Source organism: Canis lupus, chromosome 6 (genome assembly GCF_011100685.1).
Source record: "Canis lupus familiaris isolate Mischka breed German Shepherd chromosome 6, alternate assembly UU_Cfam_GSD_1.0, whole genome shotgun sequence".
NCBI classification, from domain to species: Eukaryota; Metazoa; Chordata; class Mammalia; order Carnivora; family Canidae; genus Canis; species Canis lupus.
In genome coordinates this window covers 7,377,864-7,398,134 of record NC_049227.1, presented here as the reverse complement: position 1 = coordinate 7,398,134, position 20,271 = coordinate 7,377,864, and the positions used below count along the sequence as shown (strand labels likewise).

At 58.9% G+C, this 20,271-nt stretch overlaps 1 protein-coding gene across 1 annotated transcript in view; it reads right to left on the bottom strand.

Moving 5' to 3' along the window:
* Nucleotides 1-419: 419 nt before the first annotated feature.
* Nucleotides 420-20,271, bottom strand: part of SRRM3 (serine/arginine repetitive matrix 3) — a 34,697-nt gene continuing 14,845 nt past the window's right edge. Inside the window, 14 exon segments of the mRNA XM_038539158.1 lie at nt 420-1,958; nt 3,320-3,352; nt 3,354-3,399; nt 3,725-3,862; nt 3,966-4,190; nt 4,990-5,372; nt 15,505-15,682; nt 16,078-16,182; nt 16,635-16,685; nt 18,487-18,522; nt 18,642-18,704; nt 19,107-19,136; nt 19,599-19,679; nt 19,766-19,894. Of these exon segments, the coding sequence (XP_038395086.1) occupies nt 1,458-1,958; nt 3,320-3,352; nt 3,354-3,399; nt 3,725-3,862; nt 3,966-4,190; nt 4,990-5,372; nt 15,505-15,682; nt 16,078-16,182; nt 16,635-16,685; nt 18,487-18,522; nt 18,642-18,704; nt 19,107-19,136; nt 19,599-19,679; nt 19,766-19,894 (1,999 nt within the window). The 3' untranslated portion in view covers nt 420-1,457.

Below are 20,271 nucleotides of genomic sequence, written 5' to 3'. Positions count from 1 at the left end.
TCAGGAAGGCTCCTTGGAGTAGGAGGCAGCTGAGTTAGGTCTTGGACCATGAGCTCACTGGAACTTTTGGAGATGGAGAGGTCATGCATGGAGGGCCCAAGGAGGCAGGTCAGCTGTATTGGTGTCAAGGACAATGATGGGAAAGGAAGTGGTGGTGTTCAAAGCCCCCAGAGTGTTTAGACTGAAAGGAAAGTCTTCCTGGGTCCCTGGTTTTCCTCCCCACTAAGCTGTGTGCTCTGCTGCTGCATTGAGGCAGGGGGATGGATGCACGGGGCTCTGGCTCCTTGGTGCCAGATCTTCTCTCTGGGATAGAGTCTGCACCCCTCTCACTTCTTGGAGGGAAGGACCCCAGGACCTTATGCCCTCCCCACACTCCCCAGGTGCCCAAATCCACAGAGGCCTGATCTCACCACCTGCCATCCGGGCACCGAGTGTTTTATTGGAGTCCAATTTTTATCCGCACCGCGGAGAAAGAGGGAGGGGGATATAGGGAGAAGGGGAACCCGGACCAGACCCCAGACCCCTCCCCCCATGGGAGCCCAGGGCATGTGCCCTGTTGGGCCAAGGAAGACTTTGTGAGATCCCTGAGGGCCCCAGGAGGAGTGGGCTGGGAGCAGCAGAAGAGGGCTGGGGGCCACTGCTTCCCCATCGATGCCCCAGGCCAAGGCCCTCGGTCTAGATCTTACCCTTTCTTCAAAGAGCTGTAGCACCCTTCTCTGGGTAGCCTTCACTCACCACCTCCCCACCAAACCCCAAGAAGGAAGTGCTCCCTTGGGCAGGCCCTGAAGTGCATGTTATTCTATGCCTGTGACCCTGTGCTGCCATCTGGTCCATGTCCCAGACACAGGGCACACTGGGACACCAGGGCTTGCTCCGTCATCAGACTGCATTGCTTTCCCCCGATACTCCTTACAGACTCTTCTTCCATCTACCCCTTCTCTCTTCCACCTCCTGATCTGAACCCCTTTTGACCTCAGGGTCAGATGCAGTGTGGTCTGACTGTCCCACCTCTAGTCATGCTGTAGGCCTGGCTGCTTGTCCCAGGGCATGGGGGCAAAGACTGAAGGGGAGCGCCTGGCCCAGAGAGGAGAGGTGGGACCAGGAGTGAGCTCCCCTGCTCTTCAGGCTGGGGCTTAGGGGCCCACCTAGTCATCTGGGTACTCCTGGGCCAGAGGAGGGGCTGGGGGAGGCTGTGGGGCCTGCCTCCAGCCCTCAGCCAGGATCCTGCAGCCAGCTCAGAAGAAAGCAGCACCCCAGCCTGGATGGTGATGCACCAAGGGTTAGGCCATTCTTCCTTCTGTCTAATTTAGATCCTGCTTGCCTTCCCACCTCCTTGTCTGCCCATTGAGAAAGAGGAGCCGCGGGCCCTGTGGAGTGGGTAGGGGAGGCTCCCAGGTCTGGCACCTTCCGAGGTGTCCCTGGGTCCACTGAGCTGTCCCCAGCCTGGTTAGCTGGCATCAAGCAGAAAGGGGGACAGGGTGATCCCTGTGTTCGCAACGGCTCTTTGTTCCCTGGATGTGGTGGGCAGGCAGGAGGTGGGGGTGGGGACCCTCTAGAAGCAGCAGAACCCAGCTCCTCCTCAGCTGCAGGGCACCCACCCTCAAGGTCTTCCCTGGCCCAGGGACCTCTTTGAGCGGTAGGGTGCAGGCCCCCTCACAGGCCCTGGAGCCTGACCCCTTGCCTTGCCCTATGCCAGGGGGCATCAAGCTGGGTCTGTCTGGGCTCAGAAGCCCCCACTCTCTGAGCTGCTTCGGCTGTGATAGCTGGGACTGGGACTGGGGGTCCGGGAGGGGCTGCGCGTGCGGCTGCGGGTCCCCCGGCTGCGGCTGCTGTAGCTTCCGTGGCTGTGGCCCGGGCTGGGGCTGCGGCTGGGGCTCCGGCTTGAGTAGTCGCTGCTCAGGCAGCTGGAGGAGGATGAGGGGCTGGGCCGGTAGTAGGGGATGGGACGCTTCCGGGCACTGCCGGGAGGGAAAAGCTGATTATAGGCCATTCAAGTCCCTGAGCTCCGCCCTGAGCTCTGTCTTGGCCCTCACTCAGGCCCCAGCCCTTCCCCAGCAGTGGCCAGGGCTTCCCTGCCTCAGTTTCCCCTGAGCTCTGGCTTGGAGTGCCCCCTGCCCCAAAAGGATCAGACACTCAGTGGTCTCTTGCCAATTTCCATTGGTCATTTCATTTTCTCCTCCCCTTGTCTTCAGGGAAAGGGGACCAAGTCTCTGCTTCACTGAGTAGATGCTCAATAAATATTTGTCGGATAAGTGAAACTTAAATATAAACAGCTCCCATCAACGAAGCTAAGCTGTGGTTTCTGGGCATGGAAAGGGTTGTGGATATAGTCCAGCCCTGCTTCTCTGTTCCCCCCCAGAATTGAGTTTGGGTTTGTCAGGTCACTTCAAGGGAACAAGAAGGAGACCCCTGGCCGCTGCTGCCCATGCCCATGCCCAAGGCCCAGCCCAGTCCCGCTGGCCCCTGCTCCTCACTCAACTACCTCCCACCGGCCCAGAGTTAGTTTGAAGCCAGGAGGCTGTGACCCAGAGAAAAGAAAAGAGAGCGGTTAAGGAAGCAACAATGCCCCATGGCGTGGGGTTAATTCTGAGGAAGAAAACAGGTGTACGTTAGTGGGAGGAGGAGGAGGCAGCCTGGGAAAGGGGCTGAGGGAGGTGCCAGGTGGAAGGTGCAGGGCAGTCCTCTAGGACCCTCCGCCTATGGGCGAGGTGTGGGCCTGTCGAAGGAGTGTCCCAATCCTGGCCATCTGGCCTCTTGTTCTGGGCTGAGGGGAGAAGGTAATGCCTTTTCCTCCCTCAGCTACAATCTGTATCACCAAGGACTTGGAAGGGTTGGTTTGAGAATCAGTCCATGTAAGAGCTGAAAAGACACTCAGGGAGCCCTGCTTATTGTGCAGACATGAGAACCCAGATCCAGAGAGACACACCAATGTCCCAAGGTAGCCTGCCCAGCAGGGCCTGTGGCGGAGCCCTCTACCCCAAGTCAGGGGTCTAGGGCTTCAGGCTGATTTCCACAAACATAGACCATAATTTCACAGGGTTACCTACGCCCACACCCTCCAGTCCTGGCACAGAAACTCTGAGGTGGCTTCTGCAGTATTTTCCCACACCCTCCACACAGCCCCATTGGACTTGGGTTGGGGCAGGGCAGAGTGGAAGGGACGAGACCTCCCACAGCTGCTCCAGAGAGCAGGCTGCTGGTGCTCTCTCCTCCGAATCCCTCCCTCCCCCACCCTGGGGTGGCTGGGAGGTGAGCAGTGAGGTTAGTGACAAAAGGAGAGGCAGACAGATGACAGCTGAACAGAGCCAGATCAGCTCACATGGGCATCTCCCCTGCAGCCTGTGGGGAGGGGGTCCACCCGGCCCCCAGGCCGGCCACAGGCCACTCTGCAGGCTGGACCTTGAGATGAAGGAGAAAAGGAGACATCATTGCCAGGAGATGGATGTGGGGAGGATGGAGAGGGAGGGGCTCCAGGAGGGATGGCTGGAATCTTCGGGAGCTCAGGTCGGTGCCTGCTGCTGCCCACCCAGACCCAAGGACACAGCCCCCTCCCCGCTGTGGGCTTCTCAGTCCTGCGCTCCTCAACACGTCCAGTTCTCACCTCTCTCCTCCTCCAGGCCCTCTTCGCTCCCGGGAACCTCCCCTCCCCTCCCATCTCCCAGCGCCGGGCTCAGTGCGTCGGTCCCCCAGGGGTTTCCTGTGGCCTAGCCGGGCCCTTTCGTACCTGGTGATGCGCCGCGGCTCCATGAAGCTGGGCGAGTCCCGGCGCCGCTTGCGGATGGGCGAGTAGCTGCGGGAGCGGCGCCGGGCGCGGGCGGCCTCGGCCTCGGCGTGCCTCGCGCGGCCCTCGCTGTCCTTGTCCCTGCGGGCCCGGCCGAAGTGAGCCACGTGGCCCGGCTGGCTCGCCCGGGCCCAGCCCCGCCGCGCCCCCCCTGCGCCCGGCCGGACCGCGGGCCCGCACTTACCGGCTCAAGGTTTTCTTGGGCGACGGCGAGCGGCTGGGGCTGCGGGTCCTCTTCTCCGCGGAGCGCGAGCGGGACTTGGAGGGCGAGCGGCTGGAGCTCCACGAGAGCGGGTGGGGGCCGGGGCTGCGCGACGAGCTCTTCCCCTCTGGGCCGCCGTGCCTGCCGTGCGCGCCCGGGGACGGGGAGGTGCTGGCCGGCCGGGCGCGCGGGGGCCGCTCCTTAGCCCTGGAGGGGGGGCACGGCGACAGGGACTCAGCCAGGGACAAAGTGGGCTCCGTGGAGGGCCAGGGACTCGGTACGGGAGTTCTATGGAGGAGGAGGTGTGGATGAGCAACAAGTGGTGCGTGAGTTGCTGGAGCCGAACTCGATTCCAGAGGAGGGAAAGCGCGGGGGGTGGGCGTGGGGTAGTGACAAGAGTGGAAGAGTGTTCCCGGTGTAGGGAGAGTGATCAGGGAGGGCGGCAAATGAGGGAGGAGAGTGCTCCTCAATGGGAGGAGAATCCTGGGGAGCGGGGGGCTCTTGGGGAGGAGGGTGATCTTTGTGGGGAAGGGAGGGCTCCTTGGTGGGGAGAGAGCGCTCAGGGAGGGGGGACCTCAGTGAGTGGGGAAGAGGGAGAGAGAATCGCTGGGTGGGGGAGGGAGCTCCGTAGTCGGGGTGGGGGGCAGTGATCACGGAAGGGAGGGCTTGTTGAGAAGGAAGGAGAGGGGTCAGTGGGCGGGGAGGGGGGGGAGGAAGGGTGCTTCACCGGGGGAGAGGGATCTCGGGGGGCAGGAAGGGTAGTCCGGGGGGGGGGCGGGGGCGGGGGGAGGCATCCGCGTGGGGGAGAGGAGCGGGCCGGGGGGAGCAGGTGTTCAGGGCTGTGGGGGAGGAGGTGTTCCGTGGGGAGGGACGGGGGTCAGCGCGGGTAGGGTGTTCCACTGGGACGGAGGGGGCGGGTGGGGGCAAGTGTTCCTCGCGAGCAGGGCGGGGCAGATGCTCGGGACCGAGAGGGGGCACCCGACGGACCCGGGGCCGCGCCGCTCACCGTTTCCCGTGCGCGCCGTGGCCTCGCTCGGAGCCGGGCTCGGGTCCCGGGCCGGGGGCGCCGCCACCCCCGCCGCCGCCGCCGCCGCCGCCGGAGTCGCTGCTGGAGCGGGCCCTGCTGAGCGAGCGCGACGAGCCCCGGGGCGGCGCGGGCCGGGCGCGCCGGCGGCCCCTGCGGCGGGGCGCGGACGCCGAGGACCGGGAGCGCCGCCGCCGCCTTCGCCGCCGCCGCCGCCGCCTGGCCGCCCCGCCCGCCGCGCGGCCTCCTCTGCCCTGCGACGACGGCGCCGAACGCGGGCTCGGGCTCTCCTTGCCCCGCGGGGGCGGCGTGGTTGCGCCGGCCTCCGCCTGGTCGCGGGCCCTGGGCGAGGGCGAGCTGGGCTTCTGACGGGGAGAGAGGCAGAGAGGGCACGGAGGGGGTGGAGAGGGGACGGAGGCGCAGACAGAGACGGGGCCCCCGGGAGAGGCGCCCGCAGAGACAGAAAAGCGAGGCGGTCGAGAGGCCAGAGCAGAGAGAGAGGCAGAGGCAGAGCCAGGGAAGTTAGAGAAGCAGGAGAAAAGACGGAGCCGGGCAGAGAGAGAGAAGGAGAGGCAGAGAGAGGACAGACCAAGAGAAGGCAGCGAGGTCGAGGGTGAGAGAACGGGTGGGTGGGGTGGGGGGAGAGAAGGAGAGGGGGCTTTCACCGGGCCCAGGCCGGGGGCTGCCAGTCCCGGAGCATCGCACACACGGTTCCCCGCGCCTGCCCTGCCTCTGCCTCTCCTGAGTGTCCACCTTCTGGCCTCAACAGTGCAGCTCATGCAAGGTTCTCGGCATGCAAAACACAGGAGGGACGGAGCGGTGGAGGGGAGGGGTGCTGAAACGGAGGGGGGGCTCCAGGACGGGCACGGGGGCTGGCATTGGCCCCCGATGGGACGGACGATCCCGGCAGAGAGGAGAGAGAGGGCGGGCACCGGGAGGCCGGGCCAGGGCCAGCCCCCCCAGGCCAAGCCCCCCCCAGCGCGTGGGGGGGGTGAGGGGGATGGTGGGGGCACACGGCACACAGATGGGGGGTGGGGGCGGGGCGGGACAACTGAACTCAAAACTGAACCGAAGAAAGGGAGGAAAAACAGAAATAAAAAACAAAATCCACAAATGTCATTAGATACCAAAACCAAAAAACAATGTCTGAACTCCTGGGGGAACTGACATTTTTTTTTTTTTTTCTGTTAACATTTTTCTTTCTTTGTTTTCCGGCCCTGCAGAGACCTGTGGAGCTGTCAGTAGCACCCGACTGTCTTTCTGTTTCTCTCTTTTCTTTTCCTTTTTTTTTTTTAAGTTCTGATTTTTTTTTAAGTCCCTCTTGGTTAACGTCCACTTACCAATAAAGTGGCACTTCCTCCTTTAGTAGGTAAGATGTGTAAGAGAAGGGAAAAGTGTGGTAGCGTAAGTTCATCATTAGATTCACAAAAATGCAAGAGAGATAGAGAGAGAGAGAGAAAAACGCAACCACCCCATTCTAGGCCGAGAGGAGGCCACACCGCCTCTGGAGGAAGGACTGGCAGCGCCCGGCTCCTCGGGCCTGGGCAGGCACCTCTTGGGTGACTGTCGGATAGAGATGTCAAATGTTTTTCCAAAAGTGCAGTTGGGATCCAGAAAACCAGAAACGGAGCCTGGTACCATCTAAAGGGCCCTGGCTGGCAACCAGGGGGTCTGAGAGCCTGCTACTACCTCACTGAGTCACCCTGGCTAAGTCACTTCCCCATCCTGGGCCTCAGTTTCCCCATCCACAAAATGAGAGGGTTGGGCTTTGCTTCCTGAAGTCCCTTCCAGAGCAAATATTCCAGGATTCTCTGTGCACCCCGACCACCCTCTCCATCCTCCTCCCTTCACAGAACTGACCCCTCCTCCTGTCCTTGGGCTTCCATCAGATAACAGTTGATTACACTCATCTGTTTGGAAAGCTGTCCCCCACTCCTACCCCACCCCCAATCACCAGCACCGACTTGGCTTTGAGCACCTCCAGGGCAGATTTTTTGTTTTTGGATTCAGCTCTATAAACTCAGTTTTGATCATAGAACTTGGCATTAGTAGGGCCTTGATGCCCTTTGCTGAGGAAGGAATAAGTAATGTCTTTACAAGGGTAGGGGCCCAAACCGGGAAGTCCTAAAAGAGGGGCAGGGTCGGGGCCAAGCTTTTTTAGCAGGCTCTTTGGATGAGCCAACAAACCAACTACCACCCCTCAGGGCACCTAGCTACCAAGAAACTGGAGGCAAGATGGTTTCCCCCACACAGCCCTGGTGCTTCCTGCAGGAGGCAGGGTGGGGCCAAGGCCTTTCTGTGCAAGCCCGAATCCAGCCAGGGCTTGGAGGCAGAGCCAAGAAGTCAGTCTCATTGGTGGAAAGGCACAGAGCTCGTGATTGGTGGCTGAAGCAGCCAATGAACACTAGCTGTAGCAGGTGTGTGCAGCTGTCCAGAGTCAAATGGGCCCTGAAGGCCTCCTGGGAGAGCCCGTGTTTCCTTTCGGCTTTGAGTGGATGTCACTGGGTACTGAGGTGCCCCTCTGAGCACCCAGACTCTCTTAATCACCAGCTCACTCCTCATTCTAAGCTAGGAGACATGGGAACTGGGCTAACTAGCCATTGCCCCTCTGAGATGGCAGTTCCATTCTCAGCAGACGTCAGGGGGAGATCTCTGGCTCCCTTGACACATGTCCCTTCCACCCCAGCAGGTGGTCAGTGCCCACAGCTCCCAAGCCCTCAGCACTAGGTTCTCTCATTCAGCATCCTTTTCCCACCAGAGGAGGCACATGAGAAAGAAACCTCCAGGATCTTCACATTTCCAAGTTCTTCCCTATCTCCTGGATTGTCCACAGATACTAGGTGGGGGAGCCCTGAGAACCAAGGCATAGTGACCCATACACACCCAGGAAACACTGGACCCTGCCCTTAAGAAGCCCTTGCTAGTACTGCAGCCAGAGGGGGATGGGCAGCAAGGCAAACAGGGAGAATATTATTAAACTGTGGGAGGGGGGTGTCAGGACATGGCTGTGAACCCTGCCTGGCTCTAACCTAGACTCTGGATCTGTGCCATCTTCTCTGACTTCAGGAGAGAGGCAGTGGGAGAAGGACACTGGGGTCTTCCATGTTCCTTCCCACAGGCACCGTGGGGGCCCTCTCTACTTCCCACTGTTGTTGGGCTGGTGGTGTGGCAGGAATGTTAGGAACAAAACGGGTCGGGTCTGGGTTGGGTGGATGTCCACCCCTGTCATGCTGCTACCCCCAATTGCTGAGGCCCATGCTTCGGCGTCAGATCCCCTCTGCTCATCTGGACACTTCCCACCTGGTGAGCCTCAGAGTCGAACCCTTTCCCTTCCTCCAAGCAAAGTGCTGGATGATTGCTTCAGATGATAGCAACTGGCAAAGTGGAACACCCTGGAATCAGCCCTGATATGAGTTTGCTGTGAGACCTTCAGGAAGTGACCTAACTCTTGTGGGCCTCAGTCACCCCTTTGGTAAAGTGGGGATAACTGGGGTCTTTGCTGGATGGGTATGAATAGGGGTTGAGAGGTTCTTTTGAGAGCACATGTGACTTACAGTCCCCTCACAGATGTATGGGGTCAGAGCAGTGCAGGAAGGTCTGGGCACTCCCACGTGCCAGGATGGTGCAGGATGGGAGGAAGATACTGTTGGGCAGGATGGCAGATAGTGCCTTCCTTCGGGAGGCCTCCTATGGCCAATCTCACAGCCTTATCCACCCCATTCCTCCCTGGAGAAAGGGTCACCATGATCCTGCCAGAGGGTGAGCCTCATCCTCAGATTGGCTTGGTCTCTTTCTTCCCAGGAATTTAGGGAGATCCAAGTCCAGACACCATGGGATTTCATAGCTAGACAGGACTGTTGTACCAGGGACCTCCTAAGATCTCCTCTAGAAGCCTGTTCCTTGTGACTGCTGTTCCTTCTTCCCCTTCCCTGCCCTTACCGCCTCACCCCACAGCCTGGCTAATGCTTATAGGCCCTCAGCTCAATACCACCTCCTCCATGAAGTCTCTCCTGCCTGACCCTCACCCTGAGTCAGGTGCGTTCCTCTTTGATCCCTTGTGGGATCAAAGTTTCAGTAGGGACTGTGCCAGGTTGTGTTAGTGCTGAGCAGAGCTCCCCATCCACAGTTCAGCTTTCCTCTCTAATTATCCTCCAGCCTGGCAGGTGAGGGCCTCAAACCCAGGTGAAGCCTGCCTCTCACCAGGCATAGACACTCAGACAGGGCCTGGCATGGAAGTGTGTTCAGGAAGTGCCGACTTCGTGTGTGTGTGTGTGTGTGTGTGTGTGTGTGTGTGTGTGTGTATGGGTTCGCGGGTGCGTGAACAAATGAGTGAGTGCTCTGCACCTTGCCTGTCTCTGAGCCAGGCTTCTAGGGGTCCCTCTATTCCTTGGTACCACTTGCTATCTGCTATCTTCTCTTTTGCCTATGTAAGAAATTTTTGAGGGGGAAAAAGACAATGGGAAAAAGTAGTGAGAGATGATGCGCTAGCCCAATCCTGGTATTTTTAAGGACCAGAACAATGCGTATCTGGCATGCTTTACCCTTGTTCCCCCCAGGCCTCAGATAACTACCTCCTCTAACTCAGCATTTGAGGATCCCATTATTGGGTCCCTGGTCACATCAGGTCCTCCCAGAAGATGGGCCTCTACTCCTCCCATCAAGCTGGGACACAGTCTCCCTGTGGGTCCGACAGTGATTTCTCCCTTCCTGAAGAACTTCCTGTCTGCCTTCCCAACACCACTTACAGATGAGCAATGTTCTGAGTGGGTGAGCTCCTCACCACCTACCCCTGGGATCCACATGGGGGGAGGGGAGAATGAAGAGCCAGGCCTTCTCTTCTCAAAGGTGAGACTGGAAGTCCACTGAAGCCTCACAAGGGCTGAGATGTCAAACTTCTGTAGCTACTCCCAGATGCAACAGGGAAACAGTTTAAAGAGCAGGGATGGAGAGGCAGGGTCCCTGAGGACCTACTGCTGCTGTGTACCCTCACTGTGACTGGATGAGAACTGGGCTGGGAGTCGCAAGTCTCAGGAACTAGGCTCCAACACTTTGGGGAAACCCAGCCCCTACTGACTGTCCTTTCTGACTCACTCTGAATGTTAAACTCAAATTCAGAAGACAGAAGGGTGCTGGGGCCTGAGGGAGCCCCTGTCTGGGATGGGTAGTGGTCCAGCTGGGGGGGTTGTGAGCTGAGAGTCCCCTCTGTCCTCTAAATTGCCCCACAGAAACTTTGCCAAGTAGGTCCTCCAAGACCAGTGCCCGCTCAGGTCCTCTGAAGTTCAGCTACCATTACACCCAAAATATAAAGATGTGAGGTCCAGCCCTGGTGCCAGCTGCTGCCCCAGAGTCTGGAGCTCCCAACCTAAAGTTCTACCTGCTACCAGGACAGCTGGCCCTGGAGGGCTCTTTCCTCACGCCTGGCCTCAGCCAGAACTTCTTCCAGGATCTGGAGGTCAAGAGGCCTGGCACAGGTGCCTCCACCACTGCTTATTGCCCAAATGGGCCCCAGGGGCTGGCAGGGGAGAGGGGTGGGGGTGCTTAGCAGCTACTCCAGACAACAGAAATCAAATTGGCTCAACCGCAGCATACAGTTCAGGAAGGGAACACAAATTTGGAATGCTAACCACACAGAAATGCATTCGGACAACAAAATGAGAGAGAGAAGGAATGGAGGGGGCTGGGGGGGGGCAGGGGTTGGGGTGGGAGAGGAAGGAGGAGCAGGGGAAGTGGACAGGAGGGGGAAAATGAACCAGAAACATTGTCAGGGTGGGAAGTGGAGGGGAGGTCAAGAAAACCAAACGACAAACCAGAAAACATAGCTTTGTAGCTCATTTGGAGAAAGATGCAAGTTTACAAATGAGTAGTCACTAAAATAAAGAAAGAAAAGGAGAGGGGGAGAAAACCAACCAGAGCGAGATCAAGAGAAAGAGAGAGAAAACCACATTCAAACCAAGCAGAGTGGCGGGGCTTATCTGGAGATGGGAGCGAGCGGGCGCACAGCTGAGCTGGGATACCTACCTTCTCAGTGGTCAGGGACAGGAATGCAATAATAAAAAAGAAAAGAAGGTCTCCGCATTGGGAATGCAGAAGGGAGGGGGGAAGACAGTGACTCTAAGCTGTGCTCCCCCTCGGGAACTGGCACTCGTGCAGCCAGTGTGGCTTTTGGTCTAGTCCCAGGGATGGGCAGGGGCTCCTGCCCAGCTATTAGTTTGCCTTTTTTTTTTTTTTTTTTTTGACAACCCACGGCTCCAATAGCCAAGCTTTCTTTAACTCTTTAAACAACAGAAAACCTCCAGAGGGCATGCAGGAAGCAACTGATGGAAGCAAGAACCAGAGGGTGGGCTACTGAGAGGGGCTGGCAGCATGGGGAGAGAGGCCCATGTTGTGGGGAGAGATGGAGAGAGAGACAGAGACACACAGAGAGGGACAGGGAGAGAGAGAAAGAGAGAGAAACAAAGGCAGAAGGAAACAGACAGGCAGGGGATAGAGAGAGGTAGGTCCAGAAGGAAAAAGGAGAGAAAAGCTGTTTGGACAAGGCAGAGTGGATAGATGGGGTGACAAGATCATTGCATTTAAAAGGGAAGGCAACCACAGATTCAGTGTGGAGACCCGGATCTACCACTTTCCCAGGGGCCTCTGCATCATTTTAGGAAAACTCATCCTTCCTGTCTTCTGGCTTCATCCTGGAAGAAATGCCAAAATGCCCCTTCCTATTCTGATGGCCTCCCTCCACCTGTGGTCACTGCTTTTTCCCAGCGAGCAGTCAGGAGGAGGCCTGGGATGGGGCAGCCCAGGCAGTGCCAAGGCACCTCTTCTTGGAGTCACCTGAGGCTGCCCATTGTGTGATGGACTTTGAGCCAAAGGTAGAGGCCAGAGAGAGCCTATAGGGGTCTTGCTCAGGAATCTTCTCTGCCCCACTCACCCAACAGTGAGGCTTCCTTCCCTTGACGCTTCCAATGCCAGGGACAAGTGGAGCCAAGGCAAAGGCGCTACTTGTAAGTCCTTAAACCTTGCATGCCTTTTCCGGAATTTGGGCTCAGCATCTTATTACTTCTCCCAAATCCCCATCCCAAATCATGTGACCTTGAGCGGCCCCCTTCCCTCTCTGCCTCACTATTTCTGTTCCTATATGTGTGTGAACTGGGAGGACATAGGGTTCCCTGAGTCGCTGAGGCAGCATTCATATAGAACTGGGGTTGTTGGAGGTTGGGCCCACCTACACCCTGGTCTCCGTGTGGGCAGATCCCAGTGCCAGGGAGCTGAGAGCTGGGAGTGTGCCATCAACATCTGGAGGGGTTCCCAGGGGGAAGGCAGGAGCTGAGACAATCAGCATTCACCTCCCAAATCCTCCTCCTCTTAATCAGTGTTCCCAGAGTGTGCTTTCCATTGGGCACTCTCTCCATATTCTGGCTGTTGCTGGTAGTCTTGAGGTTGCAAGGCTGGAGTCTCCTTTTGAGTCTACTCTTAAAAGCTGTGTGACCCTGAGCTGATCACTTGACCTCTCTGAGCTGCAGGGGACAGTTAATAGCAGAACCCAGAAATCCCTTGGGGGTTTCACCCTGGCCTGGGATGGAACAACACAGAGGTGTGTTGGGAACCAGCACCCATCTGGCTTTAGTCTCAATGGGGATGGACTTCTCTTGCCTGTGAGTGTCTGGCCTTGAGGCCCTCCCTGAGCTAAGCAATCTCAGGGGTGTACAGTTCCCTCCTCTAGGATCTGAGGCCTGGCACAGAAGGTGCTCAGCAACCTGTCCCTGTCATGCCCAGCCACCTTATACTAGACAGAACCGGGGAGACACAGGGTGCTCCCTGCCCTGGGATGCTCCTCAGGTGACCTGGGACAACTCTTCCTCCCTGGGTCTCCCAGTCTCCCTCCAAGGTTCCTTATAGATAGGGATCTGGGAGAATAATCTGGGCCACTTCTGTTCATTTAAAAACTGAGACAGTTCCAGCACCTGCCCTGGGGTCGAGGAGAGGATTGGCTGCTGCTGCAGATTTGGCAGGAGCTGTTGGTGTGAGAGTCACTTTTTAAGAGTTATCTTCCCTTTTAAATTCTGGTTACAAAGGAAAAAAGAATAAGTCTATAGAGATATGTATACGATTAATGTTCACTTGAGATTCAAAACCCATCTCTGCATTAGGAGGAGAGGCTCCCACAGGAACACGCACAAAAGCAAAATTCTAGAACAACACAGAAGATAGGAAAAAAAAAAACCAAAAACCAGAGAGATAGTTTGCATTTCTGTACATTACCAAAGGAAAGAAAAAAATAAAAGAAAATACAAACAAAAACAAAATAACAGGAAAAGTTACATTAACTTCCCCACCCTCTTCCCTTGCCAACTAAACAAGAAATGGAATCACAATATTACCACGGTTCAAATGGGAGGCTAAAAAAAACAAGCAAAAACATAGTCGGGATTAAAAATAGTGAGCTGTTCTTTTTTTCCCCCGTTTGTTCTCTCTCTTTTTTTTTTTTTTAAGGTAGCGTCCAAGAATTACCCCCGTCCCCCCAATACTGGTCCCCAAAGACGTTTTTATGGTGAATGGCAAAGACTACGTCCCGCTCCCATCTCACCTCCCAGGAGGTACAGGTGAGAGGCCTGGATGTCCTGAGGTCCCAGATCTCGCAGGGCCCGAGGGCAGGGAGAGGATTTGGGGAGCATGCTTTGTGAGAGGAGTAACAAAGTGCTATCTCCCAGGAAACTCCCAGGGCAGTGCCAAAATGGAATCTCATCCTGGGAGGGAGTCAAGATTTGACTTGGTTGGGCTGGGCTGTCTTCCTTGAGTGCTCTCTGCTGGGGTCTACTTTAGCTGCTGTGGCCATTCTGTCTGTACATGCTAGGGACCCATGGTGGCCTAATGCCCAGGGAGAGGAGGGGACCAGAAGTGGGATGTGGAGCTCCCTATCAGCCCTGGCTGCATTCTGTGCCTTTCTAGAAGGATGAGGAGCTCCCTTGAGATGGTGTTTGGGGCTCTGGCTCTGTGCCCATGGAGGGGGGTGAGGGTGGGGGAATGAATTTTCCCAGACTGATCCATCATCTCTGGGGCTTGTGGCACCAGGTCTCTGCCCTGGCTGTGTTCAGCTACCTCCGTGTGTCCTCTCCCATCCCCAAAACAGATCCTGGGTCATTGGTGTAATCCTCCCTATGTGGCCCAACCGTGTCCCTGGGATCTAAGGAGCCTGGCACTCTGTCCAAGTGCGGCAGTCTGGAAACAGGTAATGTCCTTAAACAAAAATTAACCTTGAGCCCAAGAGCCTTTTGTCAGCTGCCTTTGGCTCTCCTCAATAAGGCCTTGGGAGTAAGGGTGTTTGAGAAAAGAAAGGGAGTGAAGGAAACAGCCAAAAATCAAAATGAAACTGACCAACACGGACATGTTTGCTGCTGAGACCTGAGGTCTGGGGAGGGGCAGCTCCTACCCTCCCCGCTGAAGTGTCTGGGACAGTTGGGCTCTGGGGGGCGGGGTACCTGCAGGCTGCCCACCCCTAGACCCCTGGACCCACCCAGTACCCCTGCCGGTACTGCAGCCCCCTCTCCCTGAGCGGGCTCTATCCTGTACTCTAAGACCAACAGACAAAAGGGGATGTGGGCCTCCCCTGGGGCTCGGGAGGGCCCCCCTACCCCCAGTGCAGCCCAGCCACCAGGGCAAGTCTGACAAGCACGTCTGTCTGCCAGCCTCTACCATCACCACACCTGCTGGTGGCTCTCAAGGACTGCGTGCCCCTCCTGGAGGATGAGTGGGGGCTGTTTATTTGAGTGGTGTTGGTGTGGAGTCTCTGAGGGAGTAACGGGTACACTGGCAGGCGCTTGAGGCAGGTTGGAGCACGGGGACATCTGTCCACGCGTGGGCGGCCCCGGGGAAAAGGACAGACTCTCCTTGGAGCAGGGACTTTTGAAATGCAGCTCAGCGGGGCTTGGGGACAGAGAAAGGGGAGGGCTCTGAGGGAAGGGGAGTGAGGCGGTTGGGGGAGGAGGGACGCTCGGAGTGGGGAGGAGGCTTGGTGGGGGAGAGGGAGACTCGGGGGGCCTAAGGAACGCCCAGGGGAGATCCTGTCCCTTGAATCCGGCTCCTGACTGCGACCCCAGCATCGTCCATGCCCCTCCCACCGCATTATGCCTCGGGGGGAGGGGGGCCGGAGACCCCGGGTTCTCCTCAGCTCTCTTCCCCACCGGCTGAGAGCCCCAGTGGTCAAGCGCCCCCCCCCCCCCCCCCCCCCCGGGCGTCAGTTCGCCAAGCTCAGGGCTGGCCCAAGCCCGCAGGCCTCCCCCACCCTGACGCTAGGCCAGGTGGGCGCAACGACCAGGCATTCCAGGCCGCCCCCCAGCCGAGCCGAGCCGAGCCGAGCCGAGCCGGGAGGGGGCAGCGGCGCCTCCCTCCCCGGTGACCCCTCACCGCGCCCTCCCCCGCGGTGACTCCCCCCTCCACCCCCCTACCCGCCCAGCGCGGCGCAGCCCGCACGGCGCGGGAACCCTCGGCAAAGCGAAGCGTACGTACATCTGGCGGGCTGTGCGCCGAGCCGGGGCGGCCCCCGTGCGCTCCGCTCCGCTGTCTGTTGCTGCCGTTCTGCTGGGGCGACCCCCATCCGCTGCCGCCGGACAGGGAGGGCGACCGGCTCCCGCTGGACCGCTGGCTGCCCGTCTTCCGCCCATCATCTCGGTGCTTGGGGCTCAGCCTTGGTGGGGGGGGGACGGGAGATGGGGGGAGCCGGCGTGGGACGCCCCCTCTGCAAGTGGAACCGCTGCCCCCGCACGAAAGGCAGCCCCTCACGCGCCCGCTCACTTGCATTTAGAGATCGAGGCCCTAGCCCGCACACTGCCTCGATTTCCAGTTCAGGATGTGGGGCGCCTCTGGGCAGAGGCCAAAGCTCTTCCTCGCCCACTTCCAGGTGGGTGGGCACCTGCACACTCCCGGTAGACTTCACCCACCGACTGCTGTTTGGTCCACCAGCCTCTGCCTCAGCCCCCTTCCCAGCCCTCCGGAGTGTTCAATCTGCAAGTCCCCCTCCCCCCCCCAGCACAAAGCTGAGCCAAACCACCCCTGGACTGCCCCCAGGGGTCCAGGACCTACCTGCTGGGTGATCTGGAATCGCTGTAATGGGAGGAGAGGGAGGGGCTCTGGGAGCTGCCGCTGCTGTGGCGATGGGACCTGCGACCTGGGGACTCTGTGTGCGGCCTGGGAGAGAAATCAGCCTGTACCCAAGTTCTGCCTGAACTCCCCAAGGGGACCCCACCCCCTGTAGTCTCCCACAGAAATAGCCCTGCCAGTCCAGGTGGGTCGTTTGTGGAAATTAGGAAAAGGCCTTCTTTTGTTCTTTTGTCTCCTCAAGACCTCACCGACCCCTCAGCAGGTGCTCTTGTGACTGGGGGTGGGGGTGGGATGTGGGGGGTAGAGGGGACGTGGGGAGTAACCAGAGCCAAGCTTGAAAGAACTCTGGACTAGGAGGCAAGGGGCCTGAGTTCCAGTTCCTGCTCTGTGTCTGACTCACAAGGGCTCTTGGCTTCTTCTCTGGCTCTGACTTTTTCCATCTGGGCAGTGGGGACAAAATGAACTATCTCCAAGGGCCCAACTCTGTAATTCTAGAAGTGGGGAGGGGGAGGAGCTAGAGAATGGTGAAGGGTTCTCACCTCTTCCTCTCTTTGTTCTTCTCTTTTCTTTTGCTCTTGGGGCTTCGAGATCTGCAGAAAGCAGAGGCTAAGATGAGCGCTTGGTCTGAGCCCAGCAGGCGGCAGGGTGGGGTGGGGGCCGGTGGAGAGCTGTGCCAAGGTGTGGATCTGAGATTTATTCCTGTCTGGGACCTGAGCCTCCCACCCCTAGCCCCACTGGTGTGGACATGCTCATCCTACCCCCACTGCTTTCGTTCCTTTGACTCAGCCAAGCCTTCTTCCTTCTTTCTCCTGTAAGCCCTGTCCCACAGTTGCTGCCAGTCTGGGCCCCCGTTTTTGTTCCTCCTGGGGATGCCATAAATAATGTGTCCACCACCCCAGAAGAAAGGCTGACTTGTCCTTTCCTTCTGGAATTGGTCTTAGCACAGGTCCCTCTATGAGTCACTGTGCTGGGGTGGCCCCTCCACACCTCATTTGTGTCTGCTGGGTCCCAGGTCCCCTGAGATGGGGCTTCCTAGGGCAGAGCCCCAGCTTTCCTACCTCTTTGCCCCTTCAGACTGTGGCTCAGCTCTGGGCCAGCTCCCCAGAGGGTTAGGAAAGAAGTACTCTCCCTTGGGCATGATCTTTCTGCATTTGGGTCCTCTGGATTCTCCTCTAAGGGCTGCCCCCAAAGTTTCCCATCCCACCAATCCCACCTCATCCTGTCCCATCCTGTCCCATCTCATCCAGCTCCCTGGGGCAGGCCCCACAGTCCTTCTCCTACCTTTGACAAAAGGATTGAATAGTTTACTAGTAGGTGTCTAAGGTTTTAGACACCTGTAGACCCCTCAGCCTCACCCTCCCTGACGCCACCAGATTCCAGCTGGATCCTTCTATCCCTGAACGGATGCCTTCTTCTGACCAAACATCCAGGTGATGCTAAGAAACAACAGGATGTATTTCTCACAGGAGCATAGTGGGTGGGGGCAGGCTCAGGAGGCCAAAGATTTCAGTTCTAGAACTCATGCTGCTTGCTTTGGGCCTCAGTCTCCTCATCTGGAGCTGGTATAGCCCTAGGTCACCTCTAGGTCCTTCTCAGGACCACTGGGAGCCAGTCAGAGGATCTGTGCAAATGGATGGTGACCCCTGGGGGGCAGTAGGGGCCCACACTGGCCCCTGAGAGGAGAGGAGGCCAGGAAGGGAAGGGGGTGGGTTGAGAAATTGGAGGATCAGGATTTTGGTGTTTATTTAGGCTCCTACCCCACCTGGCAAGTGGCCATGGGCAAATTCCCACTGCAGGAACGAGACTAGGGACTCTGACCCTCTTCTGGGCCCCTGGGCGGGGCTCTGGCTCCCAGGCCAGCCGTGGGGATGTGACTGCACTACCTCTTCCTTCCCTCCATGCTGAGAGTTTTCTACTTTCCCCACCCCAGTCTCTGCCAGGGCGCTTGACTTTCATCTCCTCATCCCCCCACCCCCAATCCATCCTGAACAAGTCACTGTCCTGCTCAGAGCCAGCTCCTTGGCCTGGCAGTCAGGCCTTTTGGGGGCTATCCCTCAGACACCACTGCTAGCCTCAGCCTGCCTACAGGTCTCCAACCCACTGAGCTTTCCTTCTGTATGGATGCTCTTTCCCTCTTTCAAATTGGGGGTCCTGATGCTTCTCTCTTCCCAACACCTCTATAGACACAGCCCTTGGATAATGACCTGCTGTGTTGTGTGGAAATTCTTAGGGCCCCACAAGTCAAGGCTGACTCAAGGGACCAGCAAATGTTGCAAACAATTGGCTTTCATCTTCCTCCCCACCCTCCTCCCATCATTGCTTCCCTTAGACCTTGGTCCCTAGCAGGATAGCACCAGCCTCTGTCCACATCCTCAGCAGGGCATTGCTCACCTGTGTCGTCTCTTCCTCCGGGACCCAGAATCAGACCTGGAGGGCCACAAAAGGGTTCTCTTGAGCTTGTCCGGGGTGGCCTGGGGACACAAATCTGCACAGCCACAGGCCTGGCCCAACAGAAGTGAGGGGAGGCCCCAGGGGAGGGAAGGTACCTGTCTCTACGGTGCTTCTTCACACTCTTCTTCTTCTTGCGCAGAGGTGAGGAGCTCCCACAGCTGTGGACACAGGGGGGCAGGCTCTAGTGAACTGGTGCTCTGGAGCAGGAGGGGCAGCTAGACATGGCTGAGAAGTCTGGGCACCTGGGGCATCTAGCTGAAGCCAGCTGCCCAGTGCACAAAGTAAACAGAGGCCAGGAGGGTCAGCAAGGTCCCTCAGGGTGGGTGATGCAGTGGCCTGTGTTGTTCCCTAGCCACCCTTCAGCCTCCTTGGCATTGTAAGTGAGGGCTGTTTCACATCCAAATGTCAGAGGCTCCAGTGGTGGGATTTCTGGCCTGGGGGATGGGGGGGAGGGAGCTGGGACCTTGGCAGCTGTTGTGGCAAGCCTCCTGCCGCTGGAGGGAGGCCTTGGGGTCTTGCCCCCCCCACAGACATCCCCACCACTGCCACCAGCCACTGACCTGCACTCCGAGTCCACTCTCCTCTTTTTGCTGAGAGCCAGGAAAGAGAAGGACAGACAGACAGATTTAGCTGGGGCTCCAGACGTTTGCTAGGGTCACATTAAGGACAGGAGAGGGGGATATACAGAGGGAGAACCACATATATGACCCAGCTAAACCCTTCTTCCCCAGGTCACTCACACTTGGTGTGGTGAGTGCAGGACCCCTGGGGAAGGGAGGAAGGGGGACCTTGGGCAGGTGGACTGTGGCCCAGGGGCCAGTGTGTCCCGGTTTGGAGTTGGGTGAGTGCCACTGGGGGGACTCAGTGAGGGGAGGGGACTGGGTAAAGGGTAGGGCCCCCCCTGCAGGGTGAGGGGCCAGTGTGGGGGGGAGCGAGGGGTGGGGCTCCCAAATGCGTCGCGCGAAGGGGGGGTGGGGGGGGCGGGGGCCGCGGGGACGGGACTCAACCCCGCACCGCGCCCTCCGACCCTTCCCGCCAGGCGGCGCTCTCACCGGCTTCTCCGGTGGCCGCCTTTCTTTTTCTTCTTCTTCTTGGGAGGGGGCGACGCCGAGCTGCTGGACCAGTGCTGGGTCCTGGGGGAGAGGGGGAGGGAGGTGAGGGAGGAGGGCCGGTCCCGGGTGTCCCCCCCACCCCCTCCCCCGCCGCGGCGGGTGCTGACCTGTACCCCCGGTGCCCGCGGTAGCAGGCGACCGGGCAGTCGCAGTCCACCGGGCCGTCGTCCTCGTCCAAGGGCGCGTACTCCAGGCCCGGTTCCGCGCCCTCGAGCAGCCGCGGGGTCTCCGCCACGCTGCCGGCGACAGGGACGCTCACCACCCGCGCCCCGGGGCCGGGCCTTCCGCCTGCCCCTTTCTTAGCGCAGCGCGCCCAGACCTGCCCAGCAAGGTTGGGGGGTACGGCCCGACCGCTGGAGGGCCAGGCGGGGATCCGGGGGACCCGAAGGGCCGCCTCCCCGACAGGCCCCCAGGCTCAGCGGTGCCCTCCTGCCTCACTCCTTCTAAGGTCACACCTCTCAGTGAGACCCTCCCCTCCCTGGACCTCTCAGTCCGGTTCATGGCGCTCCTCCCCCCTCCCAGCGCCCCCCCCTTAGAGCCCCTTTCACCGACTCCTGCTCCTGAGCCCTCCTCAGTCCTACCCTCGGCCCCCTGCCCCTCGCTCAGCCCAACC